This window comes from Apteryx rowi, unplaced genomic scaffold (genome assembly GCF_003343035.1).
Source record: "Apteryx rowi isolate R43461 unplaced genomic scaffold, aptRow1 scaffold_6, whole genome shotgun sequence".
Taxonomy (NCBI): domain Eukaryota; kingdom Metazoa; phylum Chordata; class Aves; order Apterygiformes; family Apterygidae; genus Apteryx; species Apteryx rowi.
In genome coordinates, this window is record NW_020450871.1 from 84196 (window position 1) to 102663 (window position 18468).

The 18468-nt window shown below is 38.8% G+C and overlaps 1 protein-coding gene across 3 annotated transcripts in view; it reads right to left on the bottom strand.

The window, feature by feature from the left end:
- Positions 1-344: 344 nt before the first annotated feature.
- Positions 345-18468, bottom strand: part of LOC112974380 — an 18690-nt gene continuing 566 nt past the window's right edge. Inside the window, exons 2-21 of one of the 3 annotated variants that reach the window (XM_026083273.1) lie at positions 17930-18240; positions 17229-17358; positions 16973-17066; positions 16071-16221; positions 15520-15682; positions 14912-15037; positions 13587-13649; positions 12037-12159; positions 11579-11734; positions 10375-10428; positions 9905-10122; positions 9022-9098; positions 7901-8011; positions 6763-6849; positions 5660-5767; positions 5260-5381; positions 4036-4158; positions 2527-2569; positions 1588-1661; positions 593-766 (exon numbers count right to left, since the gene is read on the bottom strand). In XM_026083273.1, coding sequence (XP_025939058.1) covers positions 646-766; positions 1588-1661; positions 2527-2569; positions 4036-4158; positions 5260-5381; positions 5660-5767; positions 6763-6849; positions 7901-8011; positions 9022-9098; positions 9905-10122; positions 10375-10428; positions 11579-11734; positions 12037-12159; positions 13587-13649; positions 14912-15037; positions 15520-15682; positions 16071-16221; positions 16973-17066; positions 17229-17358; positions 17930-18035 — 2250 coding nt within the window. In that variant the 5' untranslated portion in view covers positions 18036-18240 and the 3' untranslated portion in view covers positions 593-645. Of the gene's footprint in view, positions 531-592; positions 767-1587; positions 1662-2526; positions 2570-4035; positions 4159-5259; positions 5382-5659; positions 5768-6762; positions 6850-7900; positions 8012-9021; positions 9099-9904; positions 10123-10374; positions 10429-11578; positions 11735-12036; positions 12160-13586; positions 13650-14911; positions 15038-15519; positions 15683-16070; positions 16222-16972; positions 17067-17228; positions 17359-17929; positions 18241-18468 lie in introns of those variants that run through there. The other 2 variants (XM_026083274.1, XM_026083275.1) reach the window with 2 other exon arrangements.

An 18468-nucleotide genomic window follows, 5' to 3' on the forward strand; every position in this document is an offset into this window, starting at 1 on the left:
CCTGAGGAGCCCGCACAGCTCCCGCGTTTGATCTGATGTTAAGGCTGCCTCTGTACCTAACAGTGGACCCATTTTTTGGTGCAGAGCGATTTGGTTTTGCTGTTGTCCTTTTCTGCCCCAGCTGTAACCCCCCTACGGGCAGTATGAGGGGGGACACTCAAACTGGTGGTGCGGGAGAGTCCCGCGCTGGAGCCTTGAGCCCCGCTGGCGCCCGGGAGCTTTAGCTGAGGGCAAAGGGAGGAACGCAGTCACAGCGCACGAGGCCCACCACGGAGCCTAGCGTGTGCGTTAGAAAAAGTGAAGGGAGAAAGATCATATTATCAGGAACATGCAAGAAACATCTGTCTTGGAGACCAAGATAAAGCAAGCGTGTGCATCTTTCATGAACATGGACTAGAAGGAGACACCAAGTGACCAAGTGGCCACCCCTGCTGACAGCCAACAGCGCCAGCTTCACACGCATCAGGGGACTTCACTCTGCTTGCTGCCGTGAACTTGGACAAGATGAGATGTACATGAAGGTACAGCAACTGTTTAAAAAAAAAAAAGAAACAGACAACAGATTTTCTACAAAATTTTTATTTAACACCTTTTTGGTTTAGATACATTTACACTTTTATAGAAAACTTGAATAATTTAGCTGACTTAGGATAAAGAAGCTGCAAAAGCCACTGCAAGCCTGAAGTGTGCAAAATACGGTACATCACATGTTAGTATTTTTTTTCCCCTGACCACCAAACCACTGCAGACAGGTATCACGGTGCAACTAAAAAAAGAGAGTATAATCAGGCTACACATACATCTCTATTTCTAAATCCACAGTTCAAAAGTCAACAGCTGAATTCTTATAATGGTCAGTTTAAGTAACCAAGAGAGGCATCAGTACCAGCCTAACAGTCATCTGTTGTAGTAYTGTAGTAAAAAGAGTCCCGCAGCTGAAAAACCCAGAAAACTAGATTTTCTATTTACAAACAAAACAAGCCATTGACTGCATTAAAACTTTCTGAACCTGATTTCTTGAAGCAAGTATGAAAAAAAAAAAAGGAGGTTGAAGATACTACTTGAAGAGTGGTTTGTTTTTTATAAGTATGTATCCAATAAAAGAGAGAATGCAAACAGCATTTTAACACATACTGTTGTGCTGTTTCCACTACTTGGGAAACGTCTACTTCCTTGGCAGTTGCTCTGCTGCAGACATCTTGCCCAGAACCCCACTTGTGCAACACAACAGAAGCAGAGAGTTGTGGGGTTTCCTACGTCATCCCTGTTTCCCCCCCCCCCCCCCCCCGACCCCAAACAGCACCTCTCCGTAGACTGAGTTTTCTTAGATTTGTGACCTCTAACTCTTAAAACAATTGCTTAATACACGGACCTGAAGAAAAGGAAATTTCAAGAACACTTTTGCTGAAATACAGCCACTGTTCACCTAAATCTAGGATTTTATTTTTAGATTTGAAGTCAAATCTTCAGCTGAATGTATTTAAAGGAAGGAAGAGATGACAACCAAGGCAAAATGCAAGGGAATCTAGGAAGAGATTAGATTAAGACAAATTAAAAAAAAAATCCTTAGGAATTTTGCTAAATTACAATTTTTCCAAAACGTTTATGAACTTGGAGACTTCATGATGAGCTGTGGTGCCAAGAGGCAGCTGACTTAGTCCCTGTCCAGAGGGAAAAAAAAAATTGGTTAATACACTTCAGTAACTTGTCATTTTTATTACAGAGGAACTTGGGCTCAGACACTACTTCAGGCAAGATTACTTGTGAGCTTATTTTTGGCATTTGGTTTTAACAAGCCAGGCTTATTCCCCTTCAAGCTGTGCCTGCCTTTCAATGTTTCCGACTATGGGAAAATTCATCTTCTAAAGGCTCTACATGTAACGATTCCTCCCAAGAGAGGCAATAAACTAGATGAACTAAAGTTACCTTCTCTGTAAAAATCCAAACTAGCAACTAATTAGAAGATGTCCTCTGCAATTCAGTATATTGTTAGTTTTATCTCAGCCCGCTGGGAGGCAAAGGGGCTGTCTAGATAGGCAGCTGATGAGCTCTTAGGGACAAAAAAGGTTGTTAGGCTGCTTTACTGAATACCTGCAGYGTGACAAAAACCACAGTGAAATGCTCAGTTACTGGAAATACACAAAAACTATTCAAACCAGTTTTATGTTAGTAGGAAGAGTGAAGTCACGATCTGACAGGAGCCTGAGCGTGTGGCAATTCCGTTTGTGATTAACCCAGAATCCAACTATGACACAAGGGTATACAAACAGACAAGCCATCAAAACCAACTCTTTTAACCAGTCTGAACATACGCTAAGTACAATTTTCTTTGGTATTAATATGGACCCTTAGAAGACTTAAATTCATTAAGCTTCTCATTCGAGCTTCTCCATATACACCTATTAGGCCAACTGTCTTGCTTAAGTCATTGCAAGCAAATGATAGAACACATTTGCCTCTCAAATACCAAAGTCCGTCCCTTTGTTGTTAATGCTTTGTCGTTAATTCTAAAATAGAGATACTTACTGCATTGTGAAAGAAGTTGCAGAGATGCTTTGCCCATGGACACCTGAAAATTAGATTTAGATTCTTAATGCATTTTTTCATAGGGACAGATCGGTCCACAGTTTCAGCCACTCCCTAAGTTTTCCATACCCCGATGCTTTACTTGAAGGCTAATCCAACAATTCACTCCAACTTCCAGATGGAGATGATTTCAGCATCAAATTTAAAGTAAAGAATTTAAAGACAAAGTTAGACAACAATAAACAGGATTTCATCAGATTTCCTCTTGGACCTCTGACAGAGCATACTGTAAAACCTCACAAAAAAGTTGCTTCTAATCTTTGACTATTTGAGCTAAAAAGAGACACTTATTAGAACTGTAAGTTTCTTCAGTGTAACCAAGCTCATACACAACTGAATGAAATCAGCTATTTTACTTTCTCAGCTACGCACAGTTCAGGGAGAAGAGAGGAAGCAGAAGAAAAAGCATTTTACAAAGAAGGTTAATTCACACGTCCTTGATTTCCAGTTAAGGCAGTTACAGTAAGTGAATTCTCAACATTACTCTGCTGCCATCTGCTACATATGTGAATTAAAAATGCTGGAGCAGGCAATTCTTCTGCCTTCCCGTATATGACTGTGGAGTCATTTGATTTTAAAACTGTTATGTCAATACATTGAAGTCTATCGCTCCAAAGCCTATGCTTTACTGCATAACACAGGAGAGCAAGGATCATGCTAGCAAACAGCTAGTGGTCTCAAAGGTAACAGTGTGCTTTATCACCATTTGTAATCTAGACGTAGTACTTAGAGACTCTTTCAGAACTTTATTTTTCCCTGAATACTCACTGAAGCTTTTTTGCTATTGCAGAGTAAGCGGTCTCTCTTCTTTTAAAAGAAGAATGACAGGCATAAACCTAAGGCTGTCCTCAGTTTGCATTACGATGCACAGGTGTTTCTGAACCTGGCTTTTATGGGATTTACTCCTCTCATTACCTTGCGAAGTATTTCTTACAAATTTAAAATAAATGTTGACATCTGTACACCCATTATATTCCGGTAGATATAGAACAATATAGATTTTGGGCTATTTTAGAATATTCTCTTTAAATAAGTATTTATGAGGTATTACACCTTTGTAGAGTCCAGTAATTTTTTGCTGTAAATCCTAATTCTTTTTTTTTTTAACCTAAAGAGAATGAAGTGATATGGATAGTGTCATTTAAGTAACAAAACTAGACTGTATATGTTATCATATGTTTTCCTGATGACTGGTCATGGTTCTTCAAATCAGATAACCTTCTCATAACACAGGGCACTGGGAAGTTAGAAGTTCATTTGTTTCCAACAGGTAACAGAACAATTTCAAACCTACCAAAGACATGGTGCTCAGCACCTTTACTATTATTAGTAATGAGGATGTATAAAAGCAAGAAATTGTGAGTTAAAACTGTGTTAACCAAAAGAAAATTATCAGCACTGTTACCACACTTAATGATTTACTATTCATACATGAAGATTCACACTTACATATGCAGGTTCTCTGTAATAATACTCAGAGTGAACAGGCCAATGGATTGCATTTTCTTATGCCTGCAAGTTAGGAACAGGCAAAGGAATTCACCCACATACTGAGGACCAAGGTTTTGCCACCTAATGAATATAAAACACAGGAATAACCATACTGTGTAAAAAGCAAAGTCCATTTAACTCCAAATCCCATCACCAGTGATGACCAAGAACAGATTCTTTGGAATGAGCTTAAGAACAGGACACATGTCTTAAGGCTTTCTTGGTATATGAACAACTGTATCGGGTCAATGGCCCACCTAGCCCAGTATCTTGCCTCTTGCAACAAGCATGATGTTTATCTTGGTTTTCTGCAAGCCAGACATACAGAAGCGGACACCCTGGATGCCTTTTATTTGAAGGAAGACAGCTGCTGAAGAACAGTGCTAGCTCATACAGATCTGAAGGAAATTCGTTGTCTTCTAGGTATTCTCTCCCCATCTTCAGTGATTCACACCTCAAGCACCAACTCCTTACATCAGGAGTGCTGTTTCCATGCCAGTCATACTTGACAATCTTCCAGCAATTTGTCTAATTGTTTTTCAATCTGTATAAACTTAGTGTCTACAGTTTTAGCTGTGGACAGTGTCTACAACATCCTGCATCAACAAAAATCCACAACTATACAGTGTATATACTGAGCTCTAAGCTTTGAGAAGTATAACCTCAAATGGCTTTGTTTTGTCACATTAGATTCTCTTTACGCTCCCTAGTTCTTGTAGCAGAACAGAAAATGAACAATTATTCCTTAGACACCTTCTGCAGGACACACGATTTTATAGAACATTATCACAACCCCAGGCTCAGATGGCTGTGTCAAAGTTAAGGATTCCTCTCAGAGGTTGTTCTACACCTCTGATCACCCTTGTCATCCTTCTCTATCTTTTCTAGTCCTACAGTATTTTTGAGAAGAGGAACCAGAACCATGCACAATACTCAAGACACAGATGCACCATTTACACACTAAGTTTCTATACGAGTTTCCTTATTAATTCCTAGCATCCTATTTGAGTTTCCTTATTAATTCCTAGCATCCTATTTGCATTCTTGTCTTTTCCAAAGCACTGAGTTGGCCATTTACAAAGAGCTATGGATTATATCTTTGCTAAACATTACTGCTGTGGGACCACTCCTGATGTTTCCATAAACAAACAGTCAGACTTCAAGAAGCAAATGCTTACTCACAGTTTTAGCATCGTTGCTTTTCGACAATTCAGATCTCTCAAAATCAAGTTGACAGTGCCATGGAGAACATGTTCTTCATACGAAAGATGGTCTAATAATAGCCTCAGAGCCCAAAAGTTATTCTAGGAAGAGACAAAGTTAAAAAAAAAATGCAATAAAAAAAAAAATCAAACCTATGATTTAACCTCTGCAACAGTCATTTCTTAAGGGAAAAAACAACCCATAAAAAAAAACAAAACAAAACAACACACCACACACAGAAATTAAAGGTCAGCAAAGCTGAAATAAAACAAAGTCAAGAAAGAGTTAAATGTGCCTAAAACCAGCAAGTGACATTACATGGATTTTAAGTGTCGTTTGCTTTAATCCGTTAGAACAGAACTCAATAACTAGGACTTACCCCAAATGCCAGAGCTATCTCTAGGAAGGAAGTCAAGTATGGAAGATCACAGAAAAGCATCTGCTGTACTGCTTGCACTGCGAGAATAAGACAAGCCTCACGGTGCAACTACAGGAAGAAATATCAATAAAAAAGTACATATATTTAAAAGCTTATTTTCCCACTATTCATCCATTGTATCTATTCAAATCAGCAGGAAATTACCACCATTCCAATCAGAAAGGTTGGATGTCACACACTACATCCAGAAGAATCTTAGGAAGACCACAAAATAGGGGAACAGAAAGAGTACTTCATTTATATAGCATCTTTCATCTGATTCTCTCCAAGTCCTCACAAAAACATGAGGTCTCACACCACCACAGTAAAGCAGAACCATGATTAAGTGGAAAAGGAAAGCTCTGGCCCGGGAGTCATGTAGCTACAGAGTAAGTTAAATGTAATTTCCTCAAAAGAAGTAACAAGTCAAGCAGGATAAGATAGCTCCTTAGGTAGGTGACTGCATCTCCATTCCAAACAAATGACTTCTATCCACCTTGTTTTTCCAAATCATTGTGACTTGCACACTTCAGATTAGAAAACATTCTGACTGTATTTAATAACCCATTTCAAAACATCTTTAGAGATATTCCACTATACTTGAAGTCATCTTTCAAAAAAAGCTTTCAAAAAAAGCTTGGGAATTCCAGGCTATTCTGATAAAATCAGAGATGTTTGTTTCGAGACAAGCAACACTGCCAAGTCTCAAAAGATGGCCTCCAATTCGAATCAGACAGTGCAAGATGACTCAACCTGAGAAGTAAATAAAGGATTGAGGACTGCCAACTGCTGCATTTTATAAATGTATAAATTTGGACAGCAAGGGATTAAGACTTTTACCGGGTTGAAGGCAGTGTCAGACCAGAACAGACTATAGGTCATTTACTTTCAGATATCCRGTCTAACTTTCAGACTATGCTAAGAATAGTCTTATGCCACTTCCCAGAAATCTTCAAGCCCCTCTTAAAAGCTTGTCATATTAACCCAACTGTTTGCAATATGGCAATATCTTAAAGTGCAATAAAACAAYTGGTTAATTTTCTTACTGCCATGTGCACACTTACATGAGAAGAGAAAACAGCAGATGGTAAAGTAATATTAACTTTTGCCTTCAGTTCATCCAAAAGACCATTACTGGCAGCCAGCAGCCCCTGCAAAAGTAGTAACGAGTCACAGGTAAAGAAGGTTGCCCAGATATTCTACATATACACTGCTCAAGACAATTCTGTGATGTACTACTTTAATGTGCATTTATCTATTTTTTGCAGCACCCTTTACAGGTGAGGTTGATTTTTCAATGGTGTCCTCAGGCAASATTGAGATTCCACAGCACCAACTAAACAATATCACATATCCTCTTCATTTTAACCTACCATGCTTAGCAGACATTTATTTTTGCACTTAGGAAAAAATACCCAGATATTGGCTCTTTTAGACTATCAGAGTACATTTTTCATAAAGAAAGGCAACTGCTTTCCTTTCTATTCTGTGGTTATCAGATCTCACCACGAGAAGATACAGAATCAGTATTAAGCACTGAACTGCAGACACAGTTAACTCATTTACCACAACATTTAACACTTCTTTGAACTCGCCAGTGTCACATCTGCACTATACTTTAGATATAAGGAACTGAGAGAAGTGAGCTTCCCAGTCGACTGGCTTCTATAGGCACAGACTAAGGTATTAGCTATATCCTAGCAGGTACGACTTCTACATTTTAAATACAATCCTAAAGAGCTCTTACCTTTTCCCCCAAGCATCAAAGCTTCATACATGTGACAAAGGTACTACAGCATAGCAAGTTCAAGCAATAGGTCACGTGCATGGACTTTGGGCACAGAAGAACAGGTCACTGTGCATCAACCAAGTTAGAAGAATGGGGATTTACACACCCTTTCATCTCACAGAAAGCACAAGGTAAAATGAACCAATCTAAGCAGCTTTCACTAGAATTTAAACATGGATTTTACTGCACGTTTGCAACAAGTCTTATGCGAGGACAGTTGTTGTCAGCAGGTGATTTGCTGAGTCAGTGTAACTGACATCTAAGTCGCAACATTTTGCATGCAAAGGATTAGATTTTGCACTGTAAAGTTAATCTCAGTATTTAAAAGAATGAGCGAATACCCACACCAAATAAAGCCTTATATAAAACTAAGGCAACGAATGCTTCCATCTTAGAATATTTTTTTCAGTTACCTCTTGGAATTCAAGTGGTGGCTCTTTCAGTGACAAGGGATGCAGGTATCCGTTTTTTCCCAGCAAACTGCTACTGCCCAAAATCATGATGAGAGAACTCCAACATTTGGGCTGAAACACAGCAGAACTTTTACTTTATGAAGTCAAGGAAGTCTTTCAGCCAACCAGATTGAACTAGGTAAATAAGTTACCCAAAATAAAAACCGTACATAAACCAGAGCCTTTTGCAATCAGAATATGCCTCCTTGACAAGCCGATGGGCATCCAGTATTTTCAGAACAGCCAGGTTCTTTTTTACTTTCCTTAAGCAAACTGATCAAAGTGCCTTCTTCATTCCCTTATGTAATGAAAACACGTTACTTGTATATGCTCAGATTGCACAGTGATGTTTGGGGCTTCCCATTCTGAATTCTATCAGGTGGCAAAACACCTCATCCATTTTGTCTTATCTGTAGACAAAGGCAATGCTTTCCTCATCCATTATGTTTCTATTCTACGACCCGTGAACGGACCTGTAGCTGGTGTAATCATTACAGCCCCAGTGACAAGCATCAGGGCATGCACAACTTGGGATGGAGAACTGCCTAAAATAGCTGAATAGCGTAGGAGTAAAAACATCARTTGATATATATATGGCACTTTTGCTTGTTGTTACATCATTCCTACGTCATGCTGRTGAACTGAGTAATCTTGCAATACCTACAAAGATACAACATTTGTCACAGTTTTATCAGTAAGGTCCCAGCTGAGTTTGTGGACAATTTACACAACTTGAGACCTGTATCTGGTTTGGGATAAGTACATCATAGCACCTTGAGACAGGAGCCGTGAACTCCAAGGTCTACAGTTAGGGAAATGGGACTGCAGAGATGATACTCGGGAAGAAAAGAAAAAAAAAAAAAAGAAAAAAAAGAAAAAAGCTTGCAAATTTTTCCAAACAAGTGATAAAAAACAAAAACAAAACAAACACCCACAAACAGAAAGAAGTTTCAGGGAAGTGTGAACTATGCAAAAATCATCCTGATAGTAAATTTGGTGTCAGAGAAGTAATGTGTTTGGACAAAGCAGACGTGTACAGAAACACTCAGTAGGCCACAGAAACAATTTTAATACAGACTCACATTCCTGTATAGCAACGGATTGCTATAAAGCAGTTTAAGTGCTTGCTTAATTAGAACACCATCTTTCAAAGGAGACCCTGCAAGAAGAAAAAACCCAAACATGTCTTACAACCCCCAAAAAACTACAGTGTATAAATAAAGGTAATATATCTTGTTTTTATCACAGATATATTTCTACACAACTCTAACAAAAATGAGAAGACGAGTGAGTGTCCACAGCTTTTCTATATGGAGCCTGCATCAACTGTAAAATGCTATCCCAGAAAGCTTCACAAAGGACTAAATACAATTTAGTCTAAGCCATCTCACAGCAGATGRCCCAGAATAAAATCTTCATTATGTTCACCATATCATAGCACAGTGTGGCACACACTGCCAGTCTCACACTTCTAAGATTTTTACTAGCAATTGGACAGCTTCTCCAAAATAAATACACCTTCTTGACAAATATCATCCACCAAGACACATTAGTCATCAGCAGCTGAACTAATGACAGAATGCAATACACAGATCATGAAACCCTTTCCATCAGAATGCTTTTATCCTCAAGGTCAAGGTTGAGACATACCATGAGGCTAAGTTATAGACTGACGTTGGTAGTGTCATGATCTAAAGGGCTTCGTATTTCTTCTCTTTTTTAAACCAGATTGCTTTGAGAGAAATAATTTCACAGCTGACCAAAGCTAGCATTTTGTGTAAAGTGTACTAAACAAATTCATACTTAAATCTAAAGACTTCTTGCCTAGCATTACATACTACATATTAGCCTGGAGAATTTATTGCTGAATTCAGAGTCCCTTRGCACGTTACTAAATTTAGTAAGAAAGTAAAAGCTGCAATTAAGAACAATTCTAAACACACGAAAGCAAAAAACTATACTTGCCAATTGTAACCCAAGGCCCAGAGTCTTGAAAATCCTTTCCACTGGGGACACTGCCTGTTCTGAACATCTTTAGGTAGATTTCAAATTCTGACGGTGTTAAGCGGCAGGCAGTACAGCATGCAAGGCTATTGACTGGAAACGACAGTGAATGTGCAGCATCAAGGAAGTCTCCACTTTTACACAAGTAGAATGGGATTTTATCTCTAAGGTCTCTTAACCTGGAAGGAAGAAAACCAAACATTTGATTTTTGTTAACATGGAAGTTTTACAATAGTTAAGTGTAGTTGGATACTAAGTAATAAACTACAACTGATAAGGCAGAAAGTATTTGCAATGCAATATTACTTTCTGTAAGCAAATGGCCACCAACATCTTGCTGCTTTTCATTCTTCCATTCTACTGCAGGTTAAAAACAGACTGGGACATAATCTGAAGGCAAATAAATAATAATAATAAAAAAAGCCACTTACCCTTTGCTATCATTGCATTTCACAGCTCTCAGGTAGCGAACAACTTCTTTATAGCTGGGGGTGGGGGGACAGAGAGAAAGAAAGCATTAAGCTGTGAACAGGTCAATCAAGTACAATTAGTACTAATTTACTAATTTACAATTAGTAAAACAAAACAGAAGTTCTTCCCACATGAAAGTCATTGCAAAAATAGTATAGAAATACAACTGGCAGAGAAGAGACAGTTGGCTGCAAATGCAAAATGAAAGTGCTGTAAATTAAAACTGCCTTGGTGCCATTTTCTGACAAACCCAAGAAGAGCAAAATCTCTGGACAAAGACACATCTACCACTACAAATTATTTCATACCTGCATCCAAAAAACAACACTACTCTTACAATAACTTAAGAGATGACGACCTGAATGAAGCCTCAACTTGACATGTCTCTATACCACAAAGCAGCAAGAAACCACAATCATTAGAAATGACACACAATCTTCTTGCATGTTCTTTTACCCTGGGGGCTATTTATAAGAAACTTGTGGGATTTAGCAGTTGAAATGAAGTTATATGGGGAAGAGCCTTCAGTGACTGCCAAGGCAGTGGACTGATCAGATGAGGCTTCTCTCCACTATACCAATACTGGTTTACATAGTATGGATGTTCTGCTTTGCTATTGAACCCTCCAAGCGAGTAAGTTCCAGGAAAAAAAAAAAAAAAACAACCAAAAAAACTACTGAATACAGTAGCTAGTTGAAATAAGAAGCTGTTCTCGGATAATCTATGTACTCTGGCAAAATACAAAGYGAGGCTGCCTTTCAACTTAATTGACTTGTATTCACACTAAAGAGCCAGAGACCAGAGTATGCTTTCTGTGGTCTCCCACCTAGTCAGCCTTTGATCAAGAGGATTTACGTTAAATATCAGCATCTAAGACCTACTGAGGTTATGYGAACAAAGTAGTTCTCCGCTTCACTATTCTTTCAGGGTCCTGAAATGCAAAAAGGGCTCTTGTTTCTGGTTTGGAATCATTCAAAAAAAATACTAGACATGTTTATAACAAGTAATAGTCATGAGAAGCTTTGAATATGTTTTCGCTTTTTATGTTTCCCCATAACGCATAACTTTTGCGTAACTGAAACACTGTACTACAGTCAATACTCTGCAAAACAAAAGTTGAGCTTATAAAATGAAAAATCCAAAACAAGACCAAACCAATCTTACTTTGTTTTGTCTACCAATTTCTCCACTCGAGCCTGTATAACAGGGAGTGTTTCCCACAGAAATACTTTTCTTCCTTTCTGTGTTCTTTGGCCAGTAATGTTCTGGCCTTTTAAAACAGTGGTCAGTAATACATGGTCCCATGGTACAACATTTAAGCTGGAAGGAAAAAAAAAAGTCATTCTTAATGCACTTCATTGGTACACTAATTTATTTTCTTTAAGTAACATGATGATTTTACTAATAGAGTATTTTGAAGTTTATAGTTCACAGCTTAGCCACAGCATTAAACACCGGTTTTCCATTATGGCAAGGACAAGTCAAGTAGAAAGTAGCAAATTCTGAAGTCTTCCTATAACAAAAATACACATCTCTAGCATCATTAGTGAAAGAACTATTCTCTACAGCTGTATTCAAGTCAGGCAACTGTATAAAAAACATTCTAAAAACAAAGAACATACCTATTTGAGAAGCCAAAACAGTGACATGGAAGTGATATGGACTGAAAAAAATTAACAAACTTTTCATACAAGCTTTTTGGGAAGTCACATAACACCAGCATCCTTTGAAGTTGTGTTGTGATCCTGTGTTTTAAAAAGAAAAAGTTAGATCCTTCAGGAATTCAGTCAAAATCTTTTTAAAGAAGACGAATCATTCATTAGGCTTTTTTGTTTTTTTTAAACCCATGGGAAACCAGTCTATAGGATTTTTTAATATTTCTGAATGTATGTGAGAAACACTACTGCAGCAGCATACGATGAGCTAGATACGTCTTGATCACTGTCCATGCCAAGAGAAATGCAAAAAGCTAAGAACAGTAAACATCAGTTACATTTAAAATTTCCTTTAATGTCATTTCTGAAGTAAATTGTAAAAGCAACAGMACGTCACTTCACAATTTACCTTAGGTGTCATTAAAATATAACAATCCAGCATGATTACATGATTACTGATCTGAACTCCTGGTAACTTTAAGAGCAGTGAAATCTTTGTTACCTCCAGTTTTCAGTTAAGACAAAACACTGACACAAATAAGAGCCCATCCTTTTAAAAGTGGGGGAGGGAGTAAAAAAATCTTGTCTTTCCTGTTCCTTTATAGAAAGAAATTAATAAATTCACAAGTAGTCGCACTTAAAATGAAAACCAATATAGGATTTAGGTTGTACCTATCATTAGTTCAAATAGGAGGTGGGATATATAATTGTTTTTGAGTGCTCCTAAAAAAGTTAATTCCTRTTTCATTAATCTTCTGTTGCAAGTGAGTTTCAGGTTAAAGGTGAAGTATAAAGCTAAAATGAGAAATGAATTAAAGCAAGTGTGCTAGATGTCCTCATTCATTAGCCTCTGGGGGAACTTTACTATGTTACATCCTTGACTACTCCCCCCTTGCGGAGGACGACAAGGCTGATGTTTTGACTCTGAACAGACACTATATACTCTTAGGCTTACTAACTGCAAGTAGCTATCTGACACCATCTTCTGGTCTGGCCTTACAAAACACTCCTAGACTACAGTTTAAAAGTAATCCAAGGGTTTGAATGTCTACATGGGGCTAAACAAGGCAGATATTGCCCTTGTTCTTCAAGAAAATGGACTACTATTCAACAGAACTGCTGAAAATCCTGATTTGTAGCATACAACTGTAAAGCACCATAGCATGCTGAGGCTTCTGCCTACGAGGCTGACTGGTGCACGCTGTTGTTGCTTTGTATTCTTCTGCCTGTCCCTACCCACCTGCATTCTACGCCCAGACAGTAGGCTCTCCTTGCTCTGGTGCTCTTCCCTGATAGTGGTTCCTGATGCTACAGAACCATAAGACTATACATCTTTATTCTAGATTTGTACAAATTTACTTTTGGCTTTTAAGAGCTAAAGCATTCACTTTTTTTTCCTTTATGCCTTTGCAGAGGAGTCATTTTAAATGCATTTTGTACAAGTACCATAGCAGAAAGCTTGCAGCCACCAATCATTCCACTGACACCTCAGCATTATATGAGAAGACAAGTCTCACCTCTGCAGCAGACAAGGGACAGCAATCTTTAGTGAAGCAGTCTGACCAAGGTTCTGCCAGCTTCTAAGGAAATAAACCAAACAAAAACAATGCACTATTTAAGGATTATCTCTTCTACCTACCTTTCTTTCTTCTCTATACTCAACTGCTTAGGAAAATGCTTTCTTAAAAAGCCCTGGGAGCTTAGAAGGCAATAAAAATGACTCCAAACAGTTATAACAAGTGTTCAAATTATAAAACACATTTTATATTCTAGAATTAACACTATTTGTTTTACAGCACTACCTAATCAACTAAAGCACACCAAAACCACACACACACAGTCCAGCAGTACCTAACCACCTACCCTGCTTTATTAGGCCAACATGTGCACATCTTTGACCGTACAGGGCCCTGAAGGGTTGCATGTCATCACCCCACAAGAAGATCAAACCACATCCCATCCGACTACAGCAAATGCCCCGGGACTCAGAAAAGCGTACAGAGAGAGACTTGCTCAAACAATACATCCAGCCTGCTCCTTGCAAATCCTGACAGTTCCCCAGAAAAAGAACTGCAGAGAAGCTGTTGTCGTCTGGACTGGTTTAACAGGTCAGAAACATTTACTGCCACTTTGCAGATAACCTTGAATTTAACCCCCCAAATATTTAGATTTTGCAAAGGAAAGCTCTAGGACCTTGCTCAAGCTAGGCAGTAAACAAGCATGAAACACGCATGTGCATCACAACACACACAACGTAAATGGGAAAAGAAACAGCAGGACAAGTAGCAAAGACTGAAATATTTAAAGCCTTTTTTTTTTAGTTATTATTTATTTTTAAGTATTGCATCCTCCCATTGAAACAGGCCAGCTTCCTGCAAGTTTACAGGAGGGCTCTAAGACCTGTCACCTGAGGAAAACCACATGCTCACTTCCTTCCTGTTCAGGAGCAGATGTTTCTCTGCACAATGCAGCTTGCCTGTTCTCGTCTCAGGAAAGCTCCCCTGCCCCTACATGTTCTCCTGTGAAATCAATCCCCACTTGCCACCATTTGCTGTCTTCCTCCCTCTCTCCTCCCAGCCCCTCCCCTCATCTGTGATCATCTCTCCTCCTCCCATACCCAGCCTCTGCCCTTCTTCCCCCCCAAACCCTCCTTGTAACCAATCTCATTTCTCTCTCAGGTGTACTTATCTTCCTCTCATTGTGCTGCCACCAGGGCTGTGATCTTTACAGTATCCTTTCCCTTAATAAATGGAAAAATCAGCATTCTTGYTTATTCTCTTCTTGTTTATTCTCTTGGGAAGCAAATGAGGATTACACATTAGTTGTGGAACTGGATACTTACAAAGCAGGGTCTTTATGAAGTGCTATCTCTTTAGCTGCTCCCAGAAACATGACAGCAGCAGCTTTAGGATTCTCTCTTTCTGCCTGATTTAAAAACTTTGTTACCAGTGCAAAAACTCCAGAATACCTAAGAAAGATAAGCAGTCCATGATGTACTTTGTAAACAAATGGCAATTATGACCATTCTGTAGTTTGAAAGCAACTTGACTTATCTTTCCTTGAAAAGAATCTAGGAGAGAGTGACAGGGCATTTGCACAAGTTTTCTTTTAAGCATTCTGAAGGCAAACAGTGGACTAGAAGCGGAACCCAGTACTAACAGACTAATAAAAATATGGGCTTTAGTTTCATGCTTCCCTAAGCTATAATAATGAGGAATATTACCAAACATCTTAGCACAACAGAAGAGATGTATTTGAAGATGTATTTAGGGGGTTGCTTAAACTACATCCAAGTGCAATCTAACTGCCCACTGGCTAAATTGGCAACCTGAAATAGCAGAAACAGAACTGAGACATGATTCTAATYATTACTTGACTAAAGGAAAGCAAACCTGCATTGACCAATATGTATTGCTAGTAGCCGAGTAACCGAATTCTGTTGTCACTTACTTGTATACAACCTCCATGCGGCGTGATTTGCAGGTATTGCATTGCCCAGGTGGCAGTTTTGGGAGACAAAAGCATTCGTGTTGTTTGGGAGGCATTCTTTCTCCGATCAAATACTTATTATATTCCACAGAAAGTTCATGGATAAAATTTATTAGAAGACTTCCTAGAAGGGTGGGCAGAGGAGACGTGAAACTGTTAGTGCAAAAGTTTTCTCCAAACCACAAGGAAACAGGAGGTCATTCACATGTACCCTATATAAAATATTTTGCAAGTTACTTGTGTCCAGTCTTATTGGCCAGGCAAACTTGGTCGCTCCTTCCTGCAGGAGGAAAATGCATGACTGGACCAGCAGATTTGTGTCTGGTTTGTGTATGGCCTGGGAAAAAGGTAGCAAAAGTAAGCTACTACCCAAATAATTCACCAAGCCTTAGCAAAGAGGGCTGTGGACCAAACAGATTGTCCTTGTAGGTTACAAAAATCATCAAGCCACAGACTGAGCAGCCATGGTGAGCCACAGGTCTTCCAGGACAAAGYGAGAGCTTAATACTTACCACCATGCCGGAGATCTGCATCTATGTCTGTGAGCTCCAAATTGAACATTACAAGAACACCAGCCAAGGCAAAATCACGCTGGTCCTTCCAGAATTTGCTTTTGTTATGTGCATTGCAATGACAGAGGGAAGGGGTTGTCCAGTTCTGGCACTATTTCATAAAAAGTGAAAGACAGGAAAAGTGTTTCCGTTGAGCAAATCAAGAGTTAGTTCCTCTCTGAACAAAGGTCTATAATTCACTTCATTTTTTACATGACTAGGCAAAGCCACAGTGAGGTGTTCCGACAGTCAGGACAAAAGGTCAATATCACAATACCTTGATACTATGACTTAAAAAGAAAAGGGAAAAGAACCACTAGTTTTCCCTCATTCCCAAACACCTTACAGGGATGCTTAGGGCTGGCATCCTCCCAAGTTTTGGGTTGGTAACAGAGTACTGTTTTTGAATGTCCCCCCCAACGTCTTTCACAGTTCAAAAGCTTCTGAACTCTTCAAAGAAACAAAAAACCAACAACTCCCCCTCACCTTATTCTCAGAAGGGTAGAAAAATCTAGAAGTTTGACCTTTATCTACTGCTGTGAAAAGGAATTGGATTACTAAAACAGACTGCAAAAAAACACACTGTGTGCCTCAAACAGGAGCTACATTTGTTTATATCAAGCAAAGACCTGTTCCAACAACTTACCAGACTACTAGAAATAACCTCAGACATTGACTAAATAAAAAGTATTAGTAGTATTGTGAAGCAGATAGATATCAACATTTGAGGGGAACTGTTAAGAATCAAAATTTCATGCGTCATTTATTCTTTTAAGTGTGCATAAGCATTATTTCTTTTAAAGGCTGTTGAGGAATTCAGTTTAGTCAAAGTTGTGTATTTTTTCACTATAGCTCTTCCTTACCTCAGAAGCTAGCTTATCACAAATGTAGCAGTAGCACTGATTACAAATATCAGCATTTTTTCCAAGGGGTGAACATGTATCACATTCCATTCGCCTACAGAGTTGAAAAACAAAATGTTATTTACAGAACAGGCTACATATCTATCCAACTCTACTTCTGCTTTCAATTCTTAAAATCCTAACAGCATTACTTGCAAGATGAACTAAATGCGGAAAAGGAAACCCCCCATATTATCCTCCACATCACTGAACATACTCAAATGGATGTACTGTACAGTCGTATCTTGCGTGAGGCATAACGTTGGCTTGTTTACAGAAAGTAACCATTAGTTCACATTCCTCATCCACAACCTCTCCAGATTTCTCCTCTTCCAGGACCGTCTTCTCTGTAGAAAAGAGAATAGCCACTATAAATCAGCATAAAATAACTACAACTTCACCACAAATTAAACCAGCTATTGACATTTATTTTTGAAACACTTCAAGGCAGGGATTTTGTTATGATTTCATACGGTGACAATAAAAAAAAGTACATTGACCTGGGACAAAATCCTCCACCTATCACAAGAGAGATAATTTAATTAAAAGGGATCCAATTAACACCAAAAAAGGCCCACTCTCAGAGAGCTTAGTGATATTTTTGAATCTACACAGCAGTATTCTTTAGCATAATTGGTGCTGTTGAAGAAATTTCAAGGTATGAAATAATGGTCTTTTCTATGGACTTTAAGAGAACAAGTATGTTTGTTTTTGTCTGTTATTTTGCCACTTTCCGTTCATTCTAAGTCCTCAAAAYTGGGCTGGGAAAATAACAAGAAACTGTGGTGTTTGAAAGTACAGGTTGGACCAGAGATATCCTGAAGTCTCTTCCAACCCAAGTTACTCTGTGATTTAACTTCAGTTTATTTCAAAAGTTTCTTTACAAAACTTCGCAGATAACAAGAGCACAATACTTACCCAGTGGGTCTACTAACACAACTGAACTCCCAAGTGTGTTCTCGGCTTCATCATCACTGATCAGGATTACACTCTCCTCTTCCTCATCTCCGTTTGATGGCCCCATGCTTACTGAATTCCAAAGGAAAGGAACTTTGCAGCAGCAAATAGGACAGAAAGATGTTTCCCAGTTATGAAGGTCCCTTCCTCAACAGAAGGTCCAGATTCCTCATCTATGTTGAGTAAATTACTCTAGGGACAGAAACATTTAACCCTCATGGGAGTCAGCAGCTCGGAAAACGTTGCACTTCCCATCCAAAGCAGAGAAAATCCTAAAAGCAAGGAAGTGGGAACAGAACAAAGGGTGAGATCTGCTATTCCTTTGGTGGGACAGCCTTTGAAAAAAAAACCTATTTATTTAACAATAAAAACTATTATCTTTCCAAATACTTTAGCTGCCCCTTGCAGATTGCCTGCTGGGGACATCGGAAACGCCCAGCACAGGCCAGCCTGCTCTCACCCCTCACTGAGTCCCAGTCCCCCAACCTTGAACAACTACA